Here is a 15,311-nt window from a genome sequence, read left to right as displayed (position 1 = left end):
CTTGCATGTTGGTTGTGGCTCTTTATATAGGTACCTGTCTCCTGCTTGTTACCCATAGAATACAATAGGATAATTACCAAAGTAATTTTGCGAACCAGCAGAAATTGTTCTTAGTAAACATCTATTAAAATGGTGTTATTTAGATTATAAAATCTCTGTAATATATTTGGGTATATATCTCATCAGTAAATAATTTCTATTGCTGACGTCTATTTCGTGAGGTTTGTAACTGCTGGCTTATTTCCGAAGGAAGGCATAAGAGGTTTTTGTGTGCATACTGAGATTCCCTATGATTTGGAAGGATACATTTCATTAGAGAATTCTAAGTGTTGCAGTCACTGTTGTAGCTAAACATTGTGCTTCTTTTTGAAAAAGCTTAGGGCAATATAGCAGCTATATTAAATAGCTCATTTTTTTTTTTTTTAAGACAGGGAGAGAGAGAATTCCAAGCAGGCTCCATGCCCAGTGTGAGGCAAAAAGTGGGGGTTCAGTCTCACAACCTTGAGATCATAACCTAACTGAAATCAAGAGTCACATGGTTAACCGACTAAGCGACCCAGGCATCTTAAATGCTTATTTTACTTTAAATATTTTATTTATTTAACTGAGAGAGAGCGAGCACAAGCAGGGGAAGGGACAGGTAGAGGGAGAAGCAGGCTCCCTGCTGAGCAGACAGCCTGATGTGGGGCTCCTTCTCAGGACTCTGGAAACATGACCTGAGCTGAAGGCAGACGGCATAACTAACTGAGCCACCCAGGTGCCCCTAAGTGATCATTTTAAAGAGAGATCTCACGCAGTTAAATTTGTTTAAATAATATTTGCCATATTGGGGTCTAACTTTTAAAAGTGAGAGCTCTATAATGTTTTCACTGATTTTGTTTTTTGCTATGAGTTCTGTAATTGTTTTGTTTCTGTGATGTGCTTGCTTTCAAGAGGTAATAGCTATGGGGAAGGGTTAGGCTAACAGGTATATCTCTAACTCCTTATGAATCCCAAATAGCATACTTCTCGTGGAAAAGATTAATGTTCTATTTGGTGCATTTTTGAGATTTTTATTTAAGTGGCATGCTCTCTTGAGATGCTGGTATTTTTAATGCAATTTTATAAAGATGTAGTGCTATTTTTCTCTCTCATTGAAAAGTTTTAGGAAGAGAGGATCCTGGATGGCTTAGTTGATTAAGCGTCTGACATTAACTCAGGTCATGATCTCAGGGTCCTGGGTCAGGTTTCCTGCTTGGCTCCCTGGAGAATCTGCTTGTCCCTCTGCCCCTCCCCCTGCTCATGCGCCCGTGCGCGCGCGCTCTCCCTCTCTCAAATAAAGGAATAAAATCTTTATATATGTGTGTGTATGTGTATCTTTTTTTTTAAAGTTTTAAGAAGAAATGCTGCTGGAGCCACACATTTGCATGGAGGCTAAGCATTTGGGGAAAGTTTAGTTATAAATTTTATTTGAGTATAATAAAGTTAATGACATGCTTAATGACACACATTGGTATTACTGTGAGTTGATTGGCTTTAAATCATTGTTATTAAGAAGAGTCATTTAGGTTCTTTTAGTTATTCAAATGAAAGTATAAAAATATCCCATAATTAATTATTACTTTGATGTTTTGTTCAGTTTAAATATTTTATGCATGTGCACATGGAAGTACAACAGACCCAGAGACAGGATCTAGTTTACCAAACCTTGAATCTAGATCTGGAAATACCTCATGACCCTTTCTTTTCTCATAGTCTTGCTTCCCTATTTTAGCCTCTGTACCAATACCCTCCTTTCTTGTTTTCTTCACTTTCTGTCCCATTTCAAGGCTTCTTCACCAGTATTATCTTATTGATTCTTATTCTTTGGCCTTTTGGTACAGTGGCAACACCTAACTGACCTGAGAAGTGGTAATATGAGGTCACTATCCTATGAGAATGGAGTTTGGAAAATTCAGAATTGGATAGTAGTAAGCAGAGAAAGAGGACATGGAGAGCTGGTTCTGATCCTGTGGCATATCGAGCTCTGTTGCTAAATAAAGGAAAACGTAAGGCTTAGAGAAGACAAAGGAATGGAGTGAATAAAGAAGGGATATTTTGTCTTTATTTATGGAGGGAAGGGGAAGCCAGAAGGTCTGACTGGTCAGTTTGAAAAGCTGTCTTCTCTGCCCTGTATGTCCTTGAAACAGGCATCCTGCCTATGTGAATTGGTGGCATGGCATAATAATAGTGAACATTTATTTTTGCATTGTGTGGTATATGCTATGCTGGTGTTTTATTTATCTGCTGGAGGGCTCTGTGAAACAGGTAGAATTGTAGTCCTCATTTTAAGGAGGGCTGGATGAAACTGAGGTCTAGTAAATTCATGTCACGTAATCAAGAAATGGCAGAACATGAATATGAACCCATGTTCACCTGATTTCAAAGCTTATGCTCTGAACTATGTTCTTATTTGCTGTATGGACATCAGCAATCCCTTTAAAGCTCTCTTTTTCCATCTGCAACACAGAGTAAAACTATCTGATAAATGGCAAAGAAAGATAAAGGGTCTCTCAAAGTTGCTTACTTACTGTTGTTGCTCAGTAAACAGTCCATTACCTTTTCTGGATCATTTCTTACTCAGAATAGAAAAATATTATGTGAGAAGAACTACTCCTTTAAAATAACTAAGAAAATTTGCCTTTGGGTATTTCATGGTCAAAGTCAGATGGGGGAAGCTCAAGTCTGTGGTACCTTTCATCCTTTCATACACACAGACACACACACACAGACACACACACACAGAGTCTGCCCATCTGCTTATTGAAGACTGGATTTCCTTTTCAAGAGAAAACTTCTTGTTATACATAATTGCAGTATAAAAGGGTTAAAATGAATCCCTAGAGGTTTTAGTCCAAGTGCAGGTGATTGATATTAGAGCCTTTCTCATCTAGGTTAATGGGGAGGCTCAGTAGAGATACCATTCTCTTCATGGGCATATGGTTGTTCTGGTGTACCTTCATTTCTGCATCAGTAAGCAGAAGCTCAGAGGTAGTTCCAGTATGTGCAGCCACGTGTGCTTGCGACTTAAGTGAGATCACAAAGCAGTGTTTTTTAGAGAAACCTAGAACTATAATTAAGTTTATGGAAAATTGGATAACAGTAATAAAAATGCTTCTCAAGATCAAAGGAGAAGCATTTGCTTGTGATTAGTTTGATTTATGCTGAGCTTGACCCAGGAGCCTCCCACTACTACTGTTTCTTTACTACACACTGTACATTTATGAAATATGCATACACTTAAGGCTGTCATATAATATGTACAAGATTTACTGATGACAGCAGGTTATTACTGTTTTAGATGAATGCAAGTTATTTGGACTTTGAAAAACAAAGAAAAAATGAACTATGAAAATAATGAGTAACCTTGTAGTTTTTCCTTAGTTGCTAACAATTTATAATAGTGCTACATCCTACCCAATTTAAGGGGAAAAAAATAATGTCTTTCTAGTGGGTGAATGGCTTGAGGAAGTGGGACTAAATGAAGCTCATAGGAGTAGTCAGTGAGATGCCATCTGTAACAAGTCTTAAATTTGTTTCTATGCATTGGGCCTTTCCCACTATATATACAGCATTAGTTCAAGTTCTTCATGATTTTTAATTTAAACTGTGTGAATAGAAAACCTGAATATCTAATACTAAAGATGGCTGGTGATTTAGAAAAGATGTTAATATCAAAACCCAAAATGATTAATATTACTGGCTTCAAAACACTATAGACAAAAAGAATTTGTTTGACAGTTTAAATGATATGAAAGATTGGATAGATGGGCATTTGTTTCCATTTCTGATCATTGATTGAGAAAAGGTTGTGGTTAAATAATGAAGCTGGTCCTATCTATGTGTCTATCTATTATCTATCTATCTATGAGAAAGAGAGAGAAGAGAGAGCAAGAACTGGGGGCAGAGAGGGGAAGAGGGAGAGAGAGACAATCTTAAACACACTCCAACGCTCAATGCTGAGCCTGACAGGGAGCCCTGAATCATGATCTGAGCTGAAATCAAGAGTCTGATGCTTCACTAAGCCACTCAGGTGCCCCATAATTAAGCTCTTCCTAATGCTTGTTAGATAAAGATTAACAATTATCACATTATCAGAATTCAAATTTCAATTCATTTGCTCAGTTTGGAAGGGAATAGATTTTCCTTTGCTCTACCAATGAAGTCTTTCAGATTTAACTCTTTTTAAAGGATTAGATCTATACCTTTGTGCAGACAGCTCACAAATATACTTTTATTTTATTTATTTTTTAAAAGTTAATTTATTTATTTGAGAGAGCGAGCGAGCGCAGGTGGAGGGACAGAGGGAGAGGGAGAATCTCAAGCAGAATCCCCACTGAGCATGGAGCCTGATGCGGGGCTCTGTTTCAGGACCCTGAGATCATGACCTGAGCCAGAACCAAGAGTCAGATGCTCAACTGACTGAGCCACCCAGATACCTCAGATGGATAAATTTTTAAAACTGGAAGGGCTCTTTGAGATCATTTAATACAACCCCTACATTTCTGAGGTTAGTAATCTGAAGTCAAGGAAATAGTAATAATAGCTAACGTCTATTGAGCTCTTACTTCATCAATTCATTAGAACAACTCTATAAATAAGTCCTATAGAAAGCAGTGGCATTGCTGGCTTTTTGTTTCCTTTGTCAATGCCCCTCACAATTTAAACAATTTAGTTCTGTGCATTTGGGAATAGTTCATAAATTCTGTTATTAAATTAAGTGATTTCTTTATATTTAAATTCATAAAAAGAAATAGTGATTATTAAAAGATAGTTATGCCTGTTATTTAATGTTGTAAAACTGTATCTTTTAATGTAATTACTGCTTTTTTAAAGATTTTTCCCTACCCTACAAAGCTATCATATTTTAATAAATATGCCTGCCTTTATAGTATTTTAAAATATACTTAAGAAAGTTCAATCTTAATTATTTTTTTCTTGATACTGTGATTCTGAAAACTAGTCCATTTAATTTTTATTGAATTTTGGAACTACTTTGTCAGTCATGTGTAATAAAAGCTGTGTATATGTGTGCATACATAAATGTAATGTAGTTATGTTGATAAATGTGCTGTGAGTTAAATTTTGATCTGCTTTGTTACTTTGGAAGTTTTTTTCTTTAGTGTCAACATACTACCAATTTTTCTTTCCCTTAAATATCTTGGCAGCTGAGAGGATCGTTTTTATTAGTGTAAAGATGAAAACAAAATCATGATATACTATGTATGTGATATATTGTGAAAACAAAATCATGATATACTGTTTATGTGCTATACTATGTATGTGATAGAGAATATTTCAGTTTCAAAGTTTTGAAATCTTTTTTTACACTTTGTGAGATTTTATATACCTTTGATCAAATAGGTTTTTGTTTTGTTTTGTTTTTACTGATTTCAAGAATTATTTTGGTCATTTGATGTCATATTTTAAAATGAAACAAATTTCTATTTATGGGTGCGCCTGGGTGGCTCAGTGGGTTAAGTCTCTGCTTTCGGCTTAGGTCATGATCTCAGGATCTTGGGATCGAGGCCTGCATCAGGCTCTCTGCTCAGCAGGGAGCGTGCTTCCCCCTCTCTCTCTGCCTGCTGTCTGCCTACTTGTGATCTATCTCTCTGTCAAATAAGTAAATAAAATCTTTAAAAATTTTTTCTAATTATGTAAAACTTTAGTTTTTCTTAATTTAACTATTTTATTTATTTATTTATTTTAAATTAAGTAGGTTTTGCATACAGCATGGGGCTTGAACTCATGATTCTGAATTATTTTTTTACATATTTGTTTATATATTTATATATTTGTTTATATATCATTTTTTAAATTAACCAATCGATCAATTATTTTTTTTGAAGGGAGGTGTGTGTTTTTTTTATTTTTAGTCATCAGAGAGAGAGCTAGCACAAGCAGGGGATTGGGGGGGGCGGCAGGTTGAAGGAGAAGTAGGCTCCCCACTAAGGAAGGAGCCCAGTGCCAGACTCGATCCTAGGACCCTGGGATCATCACCTGAGCCAAAGGCAGACAACTGACTAAGCCACCCAGGTGTTCCTGGGATATATTTTTTAATCAAGATGTAATTTTAGTAAAATGTTCTGCAAAATATTTAGTTGTGGGGTTTTTTTTTTTTTCATTTTTTAAAAAAATTGCAGTAATCATAAAAGTTAACCATTTTAGAGGCACCTGGGTGCCTTAATGGGTTAAAGCCTCTGCCTTTGGCTCAGGTCATGATCCCAGGGTCTGGGGATCGAGCCCCACATTGGGCTCTCTGTTCAGCAGGGAGCCTGCTTCCCCCACCCCCTGCCTGCCTCTCTCTCTACTTGTGATCTCTGTCTGTCAAATAAATAAAATCTTTAAAAAAAAAAAAGTTAACCATTTTAACTATTTTTAAGTGTACAATTCACTTGCATTATTAAAGTTACAGTATTGTGTAGTCCAAAGAGAAACTTATAAAATACTTTAGTTTTAAATATTTGAGGCAGATTGGTTAGTTTCTTTCTTTTTTGGCGGGGGAGGGGTAAAGTCTTACCTTCCAACAACCCAATATTCAGTGTGATCTACTTGTACTTACTGAATTCTAAGCTTGCCATTTAAATTAGAATGGTTTCTTTTGATTTGTACTTGTTCCATGTTTCTAGGTATGTATTAAAATTACATCGTGTTTCATTTTACTGCAATTTTATATTTTCTTCTTTTGGAGCAGTGAAATAGATATATATGAACTTTGAAGGAGGTCAAACTAAGTTATGTGAACACAGAGAAAATTGTTTAGAGAAGGGAAGAAAGATTTGGGGATTGAAGACTGTGGTACACAAAAACGTCTGACAGTCTCAGACACAACTGGTTTTCTTCCCCTCCCAGAGTAGGAAGCACATCTAGTGTAAACGATATTTGGGCCTGTGAGCTAAAAGAATTCACTGGGTAGGAATTGGACTCAACAGGAAGCATTGTTCAGTAGATCCTCTGTGTGTTACTCTTTGTGCTCAAACAAAAATACAGCTGTTTAGAGATTTAAGCATTATTTCTAAAAGAGTTGAAATACTCTATTCATATTACAGATGTTAAATGTAGTTTTCTGGCTGTTTCTCTTCCTCATTCATGACAAGCACACACTGCTCTTGTTACACAATAAAGAAATAGAGAACTTAGCAGGAACCTTTTTCAGAAAATGCTTTCAGTTTTTATTTATTTTTATTTTTATTTTTTTATTATTATTATTTTTTTAAAGATTTTAGTTATTTGACAGAGATCACAAGTAGGCAGAGAGGCAGGCAGAGAGAGAGGTGGAGGCAGGCTCCCTGTGGAGCAGAGAGCCCGATGTGGGGCTCTATCCCAGGACCCTGGGATCATGACCTGAGCCGAAGGCAGAGGCTTAACCCACTGAGCCACCCAGGCGCCCCTGCTTTCAGTTTTTAGAAGGCAAATAAGAATTTAAGAAGATAAACACAAAAGTCATTTGAATTTTAACTTTACCTGTTAATAAAGATAACTTTTTATTACATTGTCTAAAAGTATATTAGTATACTTTTGATGCAAGCAAAAGTATAATTTTTATCTGTGTTGATTATTCTGTGTTGTAAAGAGTGACACTCCTAATGAAATATATTTATTACAGCTCAAAGATGGCGGTAAAGCATCCCAGGCAAATGTAAGAATAGGCGATGTGGTTCTCAGCATTGATGGAATAAGTGCACATGGAATGACTCATCTTGAAGCCCAGAACAAGATTAAGGGTTGTACAGGCTCTTTGAACATGACTCTGCAAAGGTAATTTGCATTTTGTTTGCCTCTGAGGGAGAAAACAATACTGAGGAGTGTGTTTTTGTGTATCTCATTTGAGGTGTTAACTAAGAAGTTTCTTCTACCATTGTTTCAGGTAGATAAATTACAAAATATAATGGCTTTTGAGTAATTGAGCAGTGTGAAAAATTGGTGAAAGCTTTGGATTATTTCCCCATAAAAAGACATGCATTCATGTACTGATAAAATTTGTGTATGGTTTTAGAAAATCTAAGAATTCCTGAAATTTCTCAATAGAGTGTAGGCTAAAAATTCTTGTTACAGGGTAAATTCTTTTTTTTTTTTTAAGATTTTATTTATTTATTTGACAGAGAGAGATCACAAGTAGGTAGAGAGGCAGGCAGAGAGAGAGAGGAAGGGAAACAGGCTCCCTGCTGAGCAGGGAGCCCAATGCAGGACTCAATCTCAGGACCCTGAGATCATGATCTGAGCCGAAGGCAGAGGCTTAACCCACTGGGCCACCCAGGCACCCTATTATAGGGTAAATTCTTATTATTATATCTAGGGTAAAATTCTTATTATTGGGTAAAACTCTTGGCTTTAATATTCTGGGTAGTATATTAGAAGGTATTCTTTTAAAATAAATAGTTAGGCTTTTCCTAGTATGTCTTTTTTGCCCTTTTTTCCTGAGTGGAAGAAAATATTTTTACATTTGAAATACAGATTTTTCAGAACTTACTGTTTTGTTTTTTAAAGATGCTCTGGCCTCAGATGACTAGCATAGCATAGCTAGTCATCTCATTGATTATAATGTATCAGGCATTTTGAGCATTTGACCTACCTTGAAATCATGTGGATTGCTTGCTAAAAATACTGATAGGAATCAGAATTATCTGAAAGGGCCAAGAAGTATATTTTAGTAAGATCCCTATAATTATTATGAATTATAAAGTTATAAGCACTGCAGTATCTTGGGCCCAGAGGAAGGGAGGTAAAAGGGAGTGGGGAGAAGGTGACTGAATGATAGCTTTCAGCCTTTAAGGTTTAATAGGGAAAATAGCTATCATTTATCAGCTGAGTATGGAAAGTTTTAAATAAATCTTGTTTTTGATGAGTACAAAAAGTGTTCTCTATTTCTATAAAATTTGGAAAACACCATTTTCCCCCCAGAACATCTCAGAGCCTTCTATAAATTATTGTGTATATTGTTAATTTTTAAGAGGGAAAAAACATGTGGTACCAAACATATTTGGCTATGGAACCTTTTTTTCTTGGAGGCTCTCCTGGGACTATTTAAAGGATATATACAGGGTAAGGTATGTACTTTTCTGGAAGTGTATCAATTTGGTCTTAAAACTGAATAGGAGAAATTTTTATGAACTTAGACTTAGGGATTTACTTTGATATAACCAGCCCCGCCAACCCTCCTCTTTTGTGTGTGTATGAGAAATTCCTGTCAGTGGGACTGTTAGGTCAAAGGTTATTTGTATTTAAATTTTGATAGCTGTTAGGTATATGTTTTAATGCATATAAAGGAGTCAATGAAAAAAAATAACCTGCTAAAAATTTCTATTTTTGTAGTGTTTTTTTTTCTGTTCTGTGTACTGAGATCTGTAACACGAAATTATTGTTACTAATTAAATGAAAAGCAGTAATTTTTTTAAAAAGATTTTATTTATTTATTTGAGAGGGAGACAGGATGAGAGAGGGAACATAAGCAGGGACAATGGGAGAGAGAGAAGCAGGCTTCCCGCTGAGCAGGGAGCCGGATGCAGGGCTTGATCCCAGGACCCTGGGATCATGACCTGAGCAGAAGGCAGATGCTTAATGACTGAGCCACCCAGGTGCCCCGAAAAGTCGTCATTTTTATTTATACTCATTTTACTAAATACGAATTTTGAAAGGGTACCACGAAGTCAGTAAACTTAGATATTAGATTAGAAGCTTAGCTGTATCTTACTTTCTTTTGAAAATACTTCAGGGTCCCATAAGAATAGATGAAAACCAGATGTTACTTTGTTTGTATGCATTTCCAATTTAAGTAATCTGTTACTGACCCTTAACAAAGATTCTTTTAAGCCACTTAAATATGAAATTTAACAAACCAAGTTATTATAAACATTTGGAGATACTGCTTAATTTTGTCTTCATATTTCTGAATATAGATATTCAGGGCCCAAAACATGAGAGAGAATTTGAGAGTCCTGTTGTTACTTACTGTAATTCTCAAGTTTTTTTAACACTTCTTGTGTTAAGTAATGTCAACCTGAAAAGAGATTTGCATTTGAAAGAATTTATGATATAACATTGTCAATACTACTGGAGCACCTGGGTGGCTTCATCGGTTAAGCATTTGATTCTTGATTTTCGCTCAGGTCAACTCAGGTCATAATCTCAGGGTCATGAGATTGAGCCCTGCATTGTGCTGCACACTGTGTATGGAACCTGCCTGAGATTCTCTCTCTCTCTCTGCCCTACTTCCTCTGCCCCTATCCCTCCCCATACTTGCCTGAATGTGTGCGTGCGCGCGCGCGCGCTCTGTCTCAAAAAAAAACAAAAACAAAAACAAAAAAAAGCAAAACATTAACAATACTAGTGAAGAAATATTTTTGCCTTTCAAGGAAAAAATAAAACTTTGAAGAGTTAGTTTCAATCTTTCCCTATACTAAGTTGCGTCCCTTCCTAAGTTCTGTCTCATTATGAAGCACATATTTTCTCTTCCACTTATTTCTGAATTTGACAACAGCATCCTTAATTTGCCTCCTGTCACCTTACCCTCTTTATTCCATCTATTACCAACCAGACTGTTTTGTAGTCTTCTTCCAAAATGACCTACAACAGTGCTTGTGCCGTGTAACTCTTTTCTTCTTAAACATGTCCTTTTCTTCATGAACATGTAGTACTTCCCTTTACAGACTTGTCGTAGTACTCGTTTCCCTGGAAGCAGAACCAGAGATAGAATTCATGTACAAGTAATATATCAGGAGAGGTCTTTGAAATGTTACAGCAAAGTAAGTGAAGCAGGATTGGGAAGAGGAAGAAACTGAGATGAACAAGGATGTGGTTTCAGGGGATAGGTAGCCTCAGCTTGATCCAGGAGGTAACTTCGGGATAAAATCGTACCATAGAGGCTGTCTTGCCTTAAGGCAAGGGAACAGGGCTTTTGTCCCCCCTCTCTTGGATTTGTTAGTCACTGGCCACCAGTTTTCCTGGAAATATATGAGTGTGGATGTGTGTGTGTGTGTGTGTGTGTGTGCACGTGTGTGCGCATGCAGGGTGGAGGTAAGGAGGTATTTTCTGTTGCTTACACAGAAAATTGCTGGTGTGCACCCTTAGTTTTTCATGAGTGGCTGTACCAAACTGGTAGAAGGGTTCCAGGGACCCCAGGCTGGGTACAGCATGCGCTGTGAGATTCCATCTGGACTTGAGTCTACTTGCTCAGAGGATTAGGTTCTCTGTGATCTAGACTGAAATTATCCTCCCCAGATCATCCCTACTGATCAGTGAGTCCTATAATTTTATTTCAGGTGTTTCTTACTGGCCCTCACCTGCCTGTCTGTCCTTGCATGAAATTCACCTCATCTAAGATGCCTACTCACCTCTTCACTGCCAACACAAGCTTCTACATCTACAAAGCCCATGTTGAACCTCATCAGCCACCTGTTATCTTCTCTTACTTTTGCAACTCAGTTCATTTTTTCCCTGTCTGAACTCCTATGACAAGCTTTTACCATTTGATTCAGAATTTAGTTATGTGCTAGGTATAACCAGGAATAACAAGGCAGATTCCATGAGGCATACAAATAAACTTAGTTAAGTCATACCTAATACTGTCCACGTATTTAAATAATTACTCCATGTATATTAGTTCTGCTTCTCCAGCTGGACTCTTTGAAAGCAAAGACCATGTTTTTTATACAATCTGTTAAACAACATCTTGTATAGTTTTATGTTCTTAATGTCTAATTAATATTTGATGAATACCAGCACTAATTCCCAAACTTGGAATCATTTATTTGTTCCACAGTAGTTTTTAAGCTTTTAGTATATGCCAAACATTGTTATATATGCTGGGGACATGCAGTGAGCAGAAGAGACAAAAATCTCTGCCTCACAGTGCTTACCTTTTAGTAAGCAGAAATAGGTAAGTGTTCTGGGGAAAAATAGAGCACGTAAGGGAGCTAGGGGGTGCAGGGGTAGGGAATTGCAAGTTAAAATAGAGTGGTCAGGAAAGCTTCAGTGAGAAGGTTATTGGCTATGTGGGTCATGCGTGTCCTAGGCAGAGGGAAGAAGTGGTACAGTGGCCCTGATGGGGAGTCCAGTATGCTTGGAACAGAGAGAGTGAAGCCTGAGTGAGCGCAGGTAAGAGGTGAGGTCAGAGAGGTGGCATGGGATGGTATAGAGCGTGTAGTCTTGTGGGTCACTGTGATATTGTAATCAAATTTAAGTTTTCCTGGACCTAAAAAAAAGTTGTGAGAAAGCCTTGAAGAGTTACAGCTGCCTGGCCAGATCTATCTGATAATGATGTCATTATTGGAAGGAGGGGCTAGAAGGAGGAGCAGACCAAGTTTCTCCTCAAGTCTTCATAGTGGTGGCACTCACTGCCTTTTCCTCCTAATGCTGTCAGAAACAAGGGATGGTTGCCACTCTTGTGGAGTTCTTTTTACCTCCACCCAAGAATCCCCAGAGGGAGAAGATAAGAGAAAAGCCATTTTTGTTTTTGAAATGAAAGTTACCAGAAATTTTATTTTGTGAATATTTTTTGCCCAAAGTATTATTGATATGTATCAATTCATTAAATATATAGTATATACACTTAATTGATTTATTCTTTAGGCCTAACCTCAATATCTGAAAATAGGATTTAGATAAGAAAAGTAAATAAAGATACTTGCTTATGATTTTTTTTTTTTAAAGATTTTATTTATTTATTCGACAGAGATTACAAGTAGACAGAGAGGCCGGGGCCGGGGTGGGGGAGCAGGCTCCCTGCTGAGCAGAGAGCCTGATGGGAGGCTTGATCCCAGGACCCTGGGATCATGACCTGAGCCAAAGGCAGAGGCTTTAACCCACTGAGCCACCCAGGAGCCCCCAGATACTTGCTTATGATTAAGGTTGTTTTTGGGGCGCCTGGGTGGCTCAGTGGGTTAAAGGTTGTTTTGTAACTGTTTTTTTCCTATGTAGTCTAGTATGAGGGTATTTAATAAAGCAAACATATTATCTCTCTATGATATCCTGAAAAGATAAGACTTGATTCACTATGTTCTGGGTATCTAATGAATATGGAGGTGTGGAAGATTTCGTTTTAATATGTCTTTTATCCTTGGAATAGGATTGGAAGTTGTTTTTTCTCCTTCTTCTTTATCTTCCTCCTCTTCTTCTTCTTTTTTTCCTCCTGCAACTGCAACTGATTCTGAGTACAACTGGACAATGAAAAATTCTATTTGAAATTATTTTTTCCTCTTGGTGAAATTAGGCAAATAGCAGCATCCTTATTTTTAAATATCAACTGCATTTTGCCTATAATTTTACCCAAGTCAAAATGGATCATTTTTAAAGTTATATTTCAGTTAACAAAAGAAGAAAATTACTTTCTAAAGCTTTGATGTTGAATAACTATTAACTAACTATATTAGAATTGGATTCTAAGATTTTAACTGTTTCATTTCAGTAGTTTTCTGCATAACATAGATAAACTTGTTACTAACTTACTGTATAAATTGAGGCAAGTTGCTGAACTTGTGGTATTTAATTTTCTTGACTATAAAATGAGGTCATGGGTGATTTCTAAGTTCCCTTAAATTCTGGTTCTTTCTGATTTTTCAGCTGTAAATGGCTAAGTTCCCTAGAGCTTGCTATTAGATCAAACTAACTTAGGTTTGCTTATTTTGGCTGAGAGAATCAGGAAATTGGACTTTTTTCATTGGAGTTATCTTAAACTGTGCCAGGTTAGCAGAGTGACTTGTACTATTCTGCTGACTTTAAGGTGAAATGTAGGTCAGATAGTCAAACAGCATTTAATCATAAAAAGTATTTTACATATTTGTCATTTTATATTTTTAAATTAATCCTCTCAGAATCACAGAAAAAAAATATATACGTATCGCTTTTCTAATCTTCCTTTTTTTTTTTTTTTTACATTACTGATAGTAACAAGTCTGTGATTTGTTTTTTGTTCCATAGGCTTCATTTAGTGTATAATGTATTATGATTGGAAGTGAAAGTTCTAGAAGGATTGAGTTTTGAAAAATATTGATGTACTCTCTTTCTGCCTCCCCCTTCTTCCTCATCCTTCAAACGACAGCAACAAAAAAAATTGTCAGAGGTCCAGTAACTACTACTAATGAATGACAGATTGGACTAATTAAATAGGCTCACTGAATTATGAGAAAAAAGAAAAAAAGTAGCTGTTTTACCAGACAGAAGCTATTAGCTGTCTTTTGTTTCATTTTAACAGATTGCTTACTATTTTATTACTGTTAGCTTTATGGATTCCACTCTGCTCTTTCACTAATAGCATAGAGGCAGGATTTTAGAAAGTATTCTTTTTTTAATCAAAATTTTCAGTTCTCTGTTTGGAATTTTGAATTTGTTTGAATTTAGAAGACATTTAGATTGATTATCTTTTAATTGGGGTTGCACATCGATATTCACGTGCTTTTCTAATTTCTTTTCCGCAGTTTAGCTTTTACTGTTTTTTCTTTGCTTGTTTGTGTTAGTTTTAATTTAGTTTTTAATTCTTAAATGGGAGGATGACTCTTTTTCAGAAGGACTGGGTCTGATCACATCATCCCTGCCCCCATCATTAAAAGTAGCAGTGCTGCTTAGGAAAGGGTAAGAAGACAAGCATGCAGGGACATCTCAATTGTGCAGTCCTTTTCACAAATTTAAGAAGGAGTTAACATACCCATTTTTCAGATGAGTACATTGTGGCTTCAAGAGTTTACATGATATGCATAATAAACCCAGGTCAGTTCAAAGCCTATGCCCCTCCCCACCTTCTTTCTTGTAGCATTGACTTAATGACTCCAGAATCCTAATAAAATTAGGTAAGACTGGATAGTAATACAGGAGGCATAACTTTTTGACTCTTTTGCTTGTAAGCAATCACAACTCTCTGTCCAAGATGTACTTTTCATTTGCACTCTCACCTGTCATGTTCTATAAGTAATATTATACCTAAATTATTTTCTGTGTGTTTCATAGACCCTATATATTAGAATGAAAAGAAAGAAAAAAAAAAGAAGGCTAAGTAGATCGGTGTACCATTAGATGGGTGCATTCATTTGGATACTGACTTGTGTATATGGTTGTTGGTCCTAATTCAGAATGTGATCTTTTGATTTTCCCTCCTAAAGTTATAACCCTGTTGACTGTATTTGCTTATTTATTTCTTTATTAAAGTTTGAAGACAGTTCTTCAGCAGGCTTCTACCTTTGTATTCGATGAGTAACTAAGGATTTAGAACTTAAAAAAATATATTTTTAGAGCTTTTTAGGTCTTATTATGATACTCACTGGAAAAACTGTCAATCAGCAAATCAGCAGGCATGGAAGAGAAGT

The 15,311-nt window shown here is 36.4% G+C and overlaps 1 protein-coding gene across 11 annotated transcripts in view; it reads left to right on the top strand.

Moving 5' to 3' along the window:
* PDLIM5 (PDZ and LIM domain 5) overlaps positions 1 to 15,311 on the top strand; it is a 208,762-nt gene that overhangs the window by 57,077 nt on the left and 136,374 nt on the right. For all 11 annotated transcript variants that reach the window (XM_032861445.1, XM_032861436.1, XM_032861427.1 and 8 more), the window contains exon 3: positions 7,625 to 7,776. In XM_032861445.1, the coding sequence (XP_032717336.1) occupies positions 7,625 to 7,776 (152 nt within the window). The remainder of the gene's footprint in view (positions 1 to 7,624; positions 7,777 to 15,311) is intronic.

The sequence above is a fragment of the Lontra canadensis genome, unplaced genomic scaffold (assembly GCF_010015895.1).
Source record: "Lontra canadensis isolate GAN:19392208 unplaced genomic scaffold, GSC_riverotter_1.0 scaffold1, whole genome shotgun sequence".
NCBI classification, from domain to species: Eukaryota; Metazoa; Chordata; class Mammalia; order Carnivora; family Mustelidae; genus Lontra; species Lontra canadensis.
Note: the sequence above shows the minus strand (reverse complement) of the source record. Positions and strands in the feature narration are given on the sequence as shown.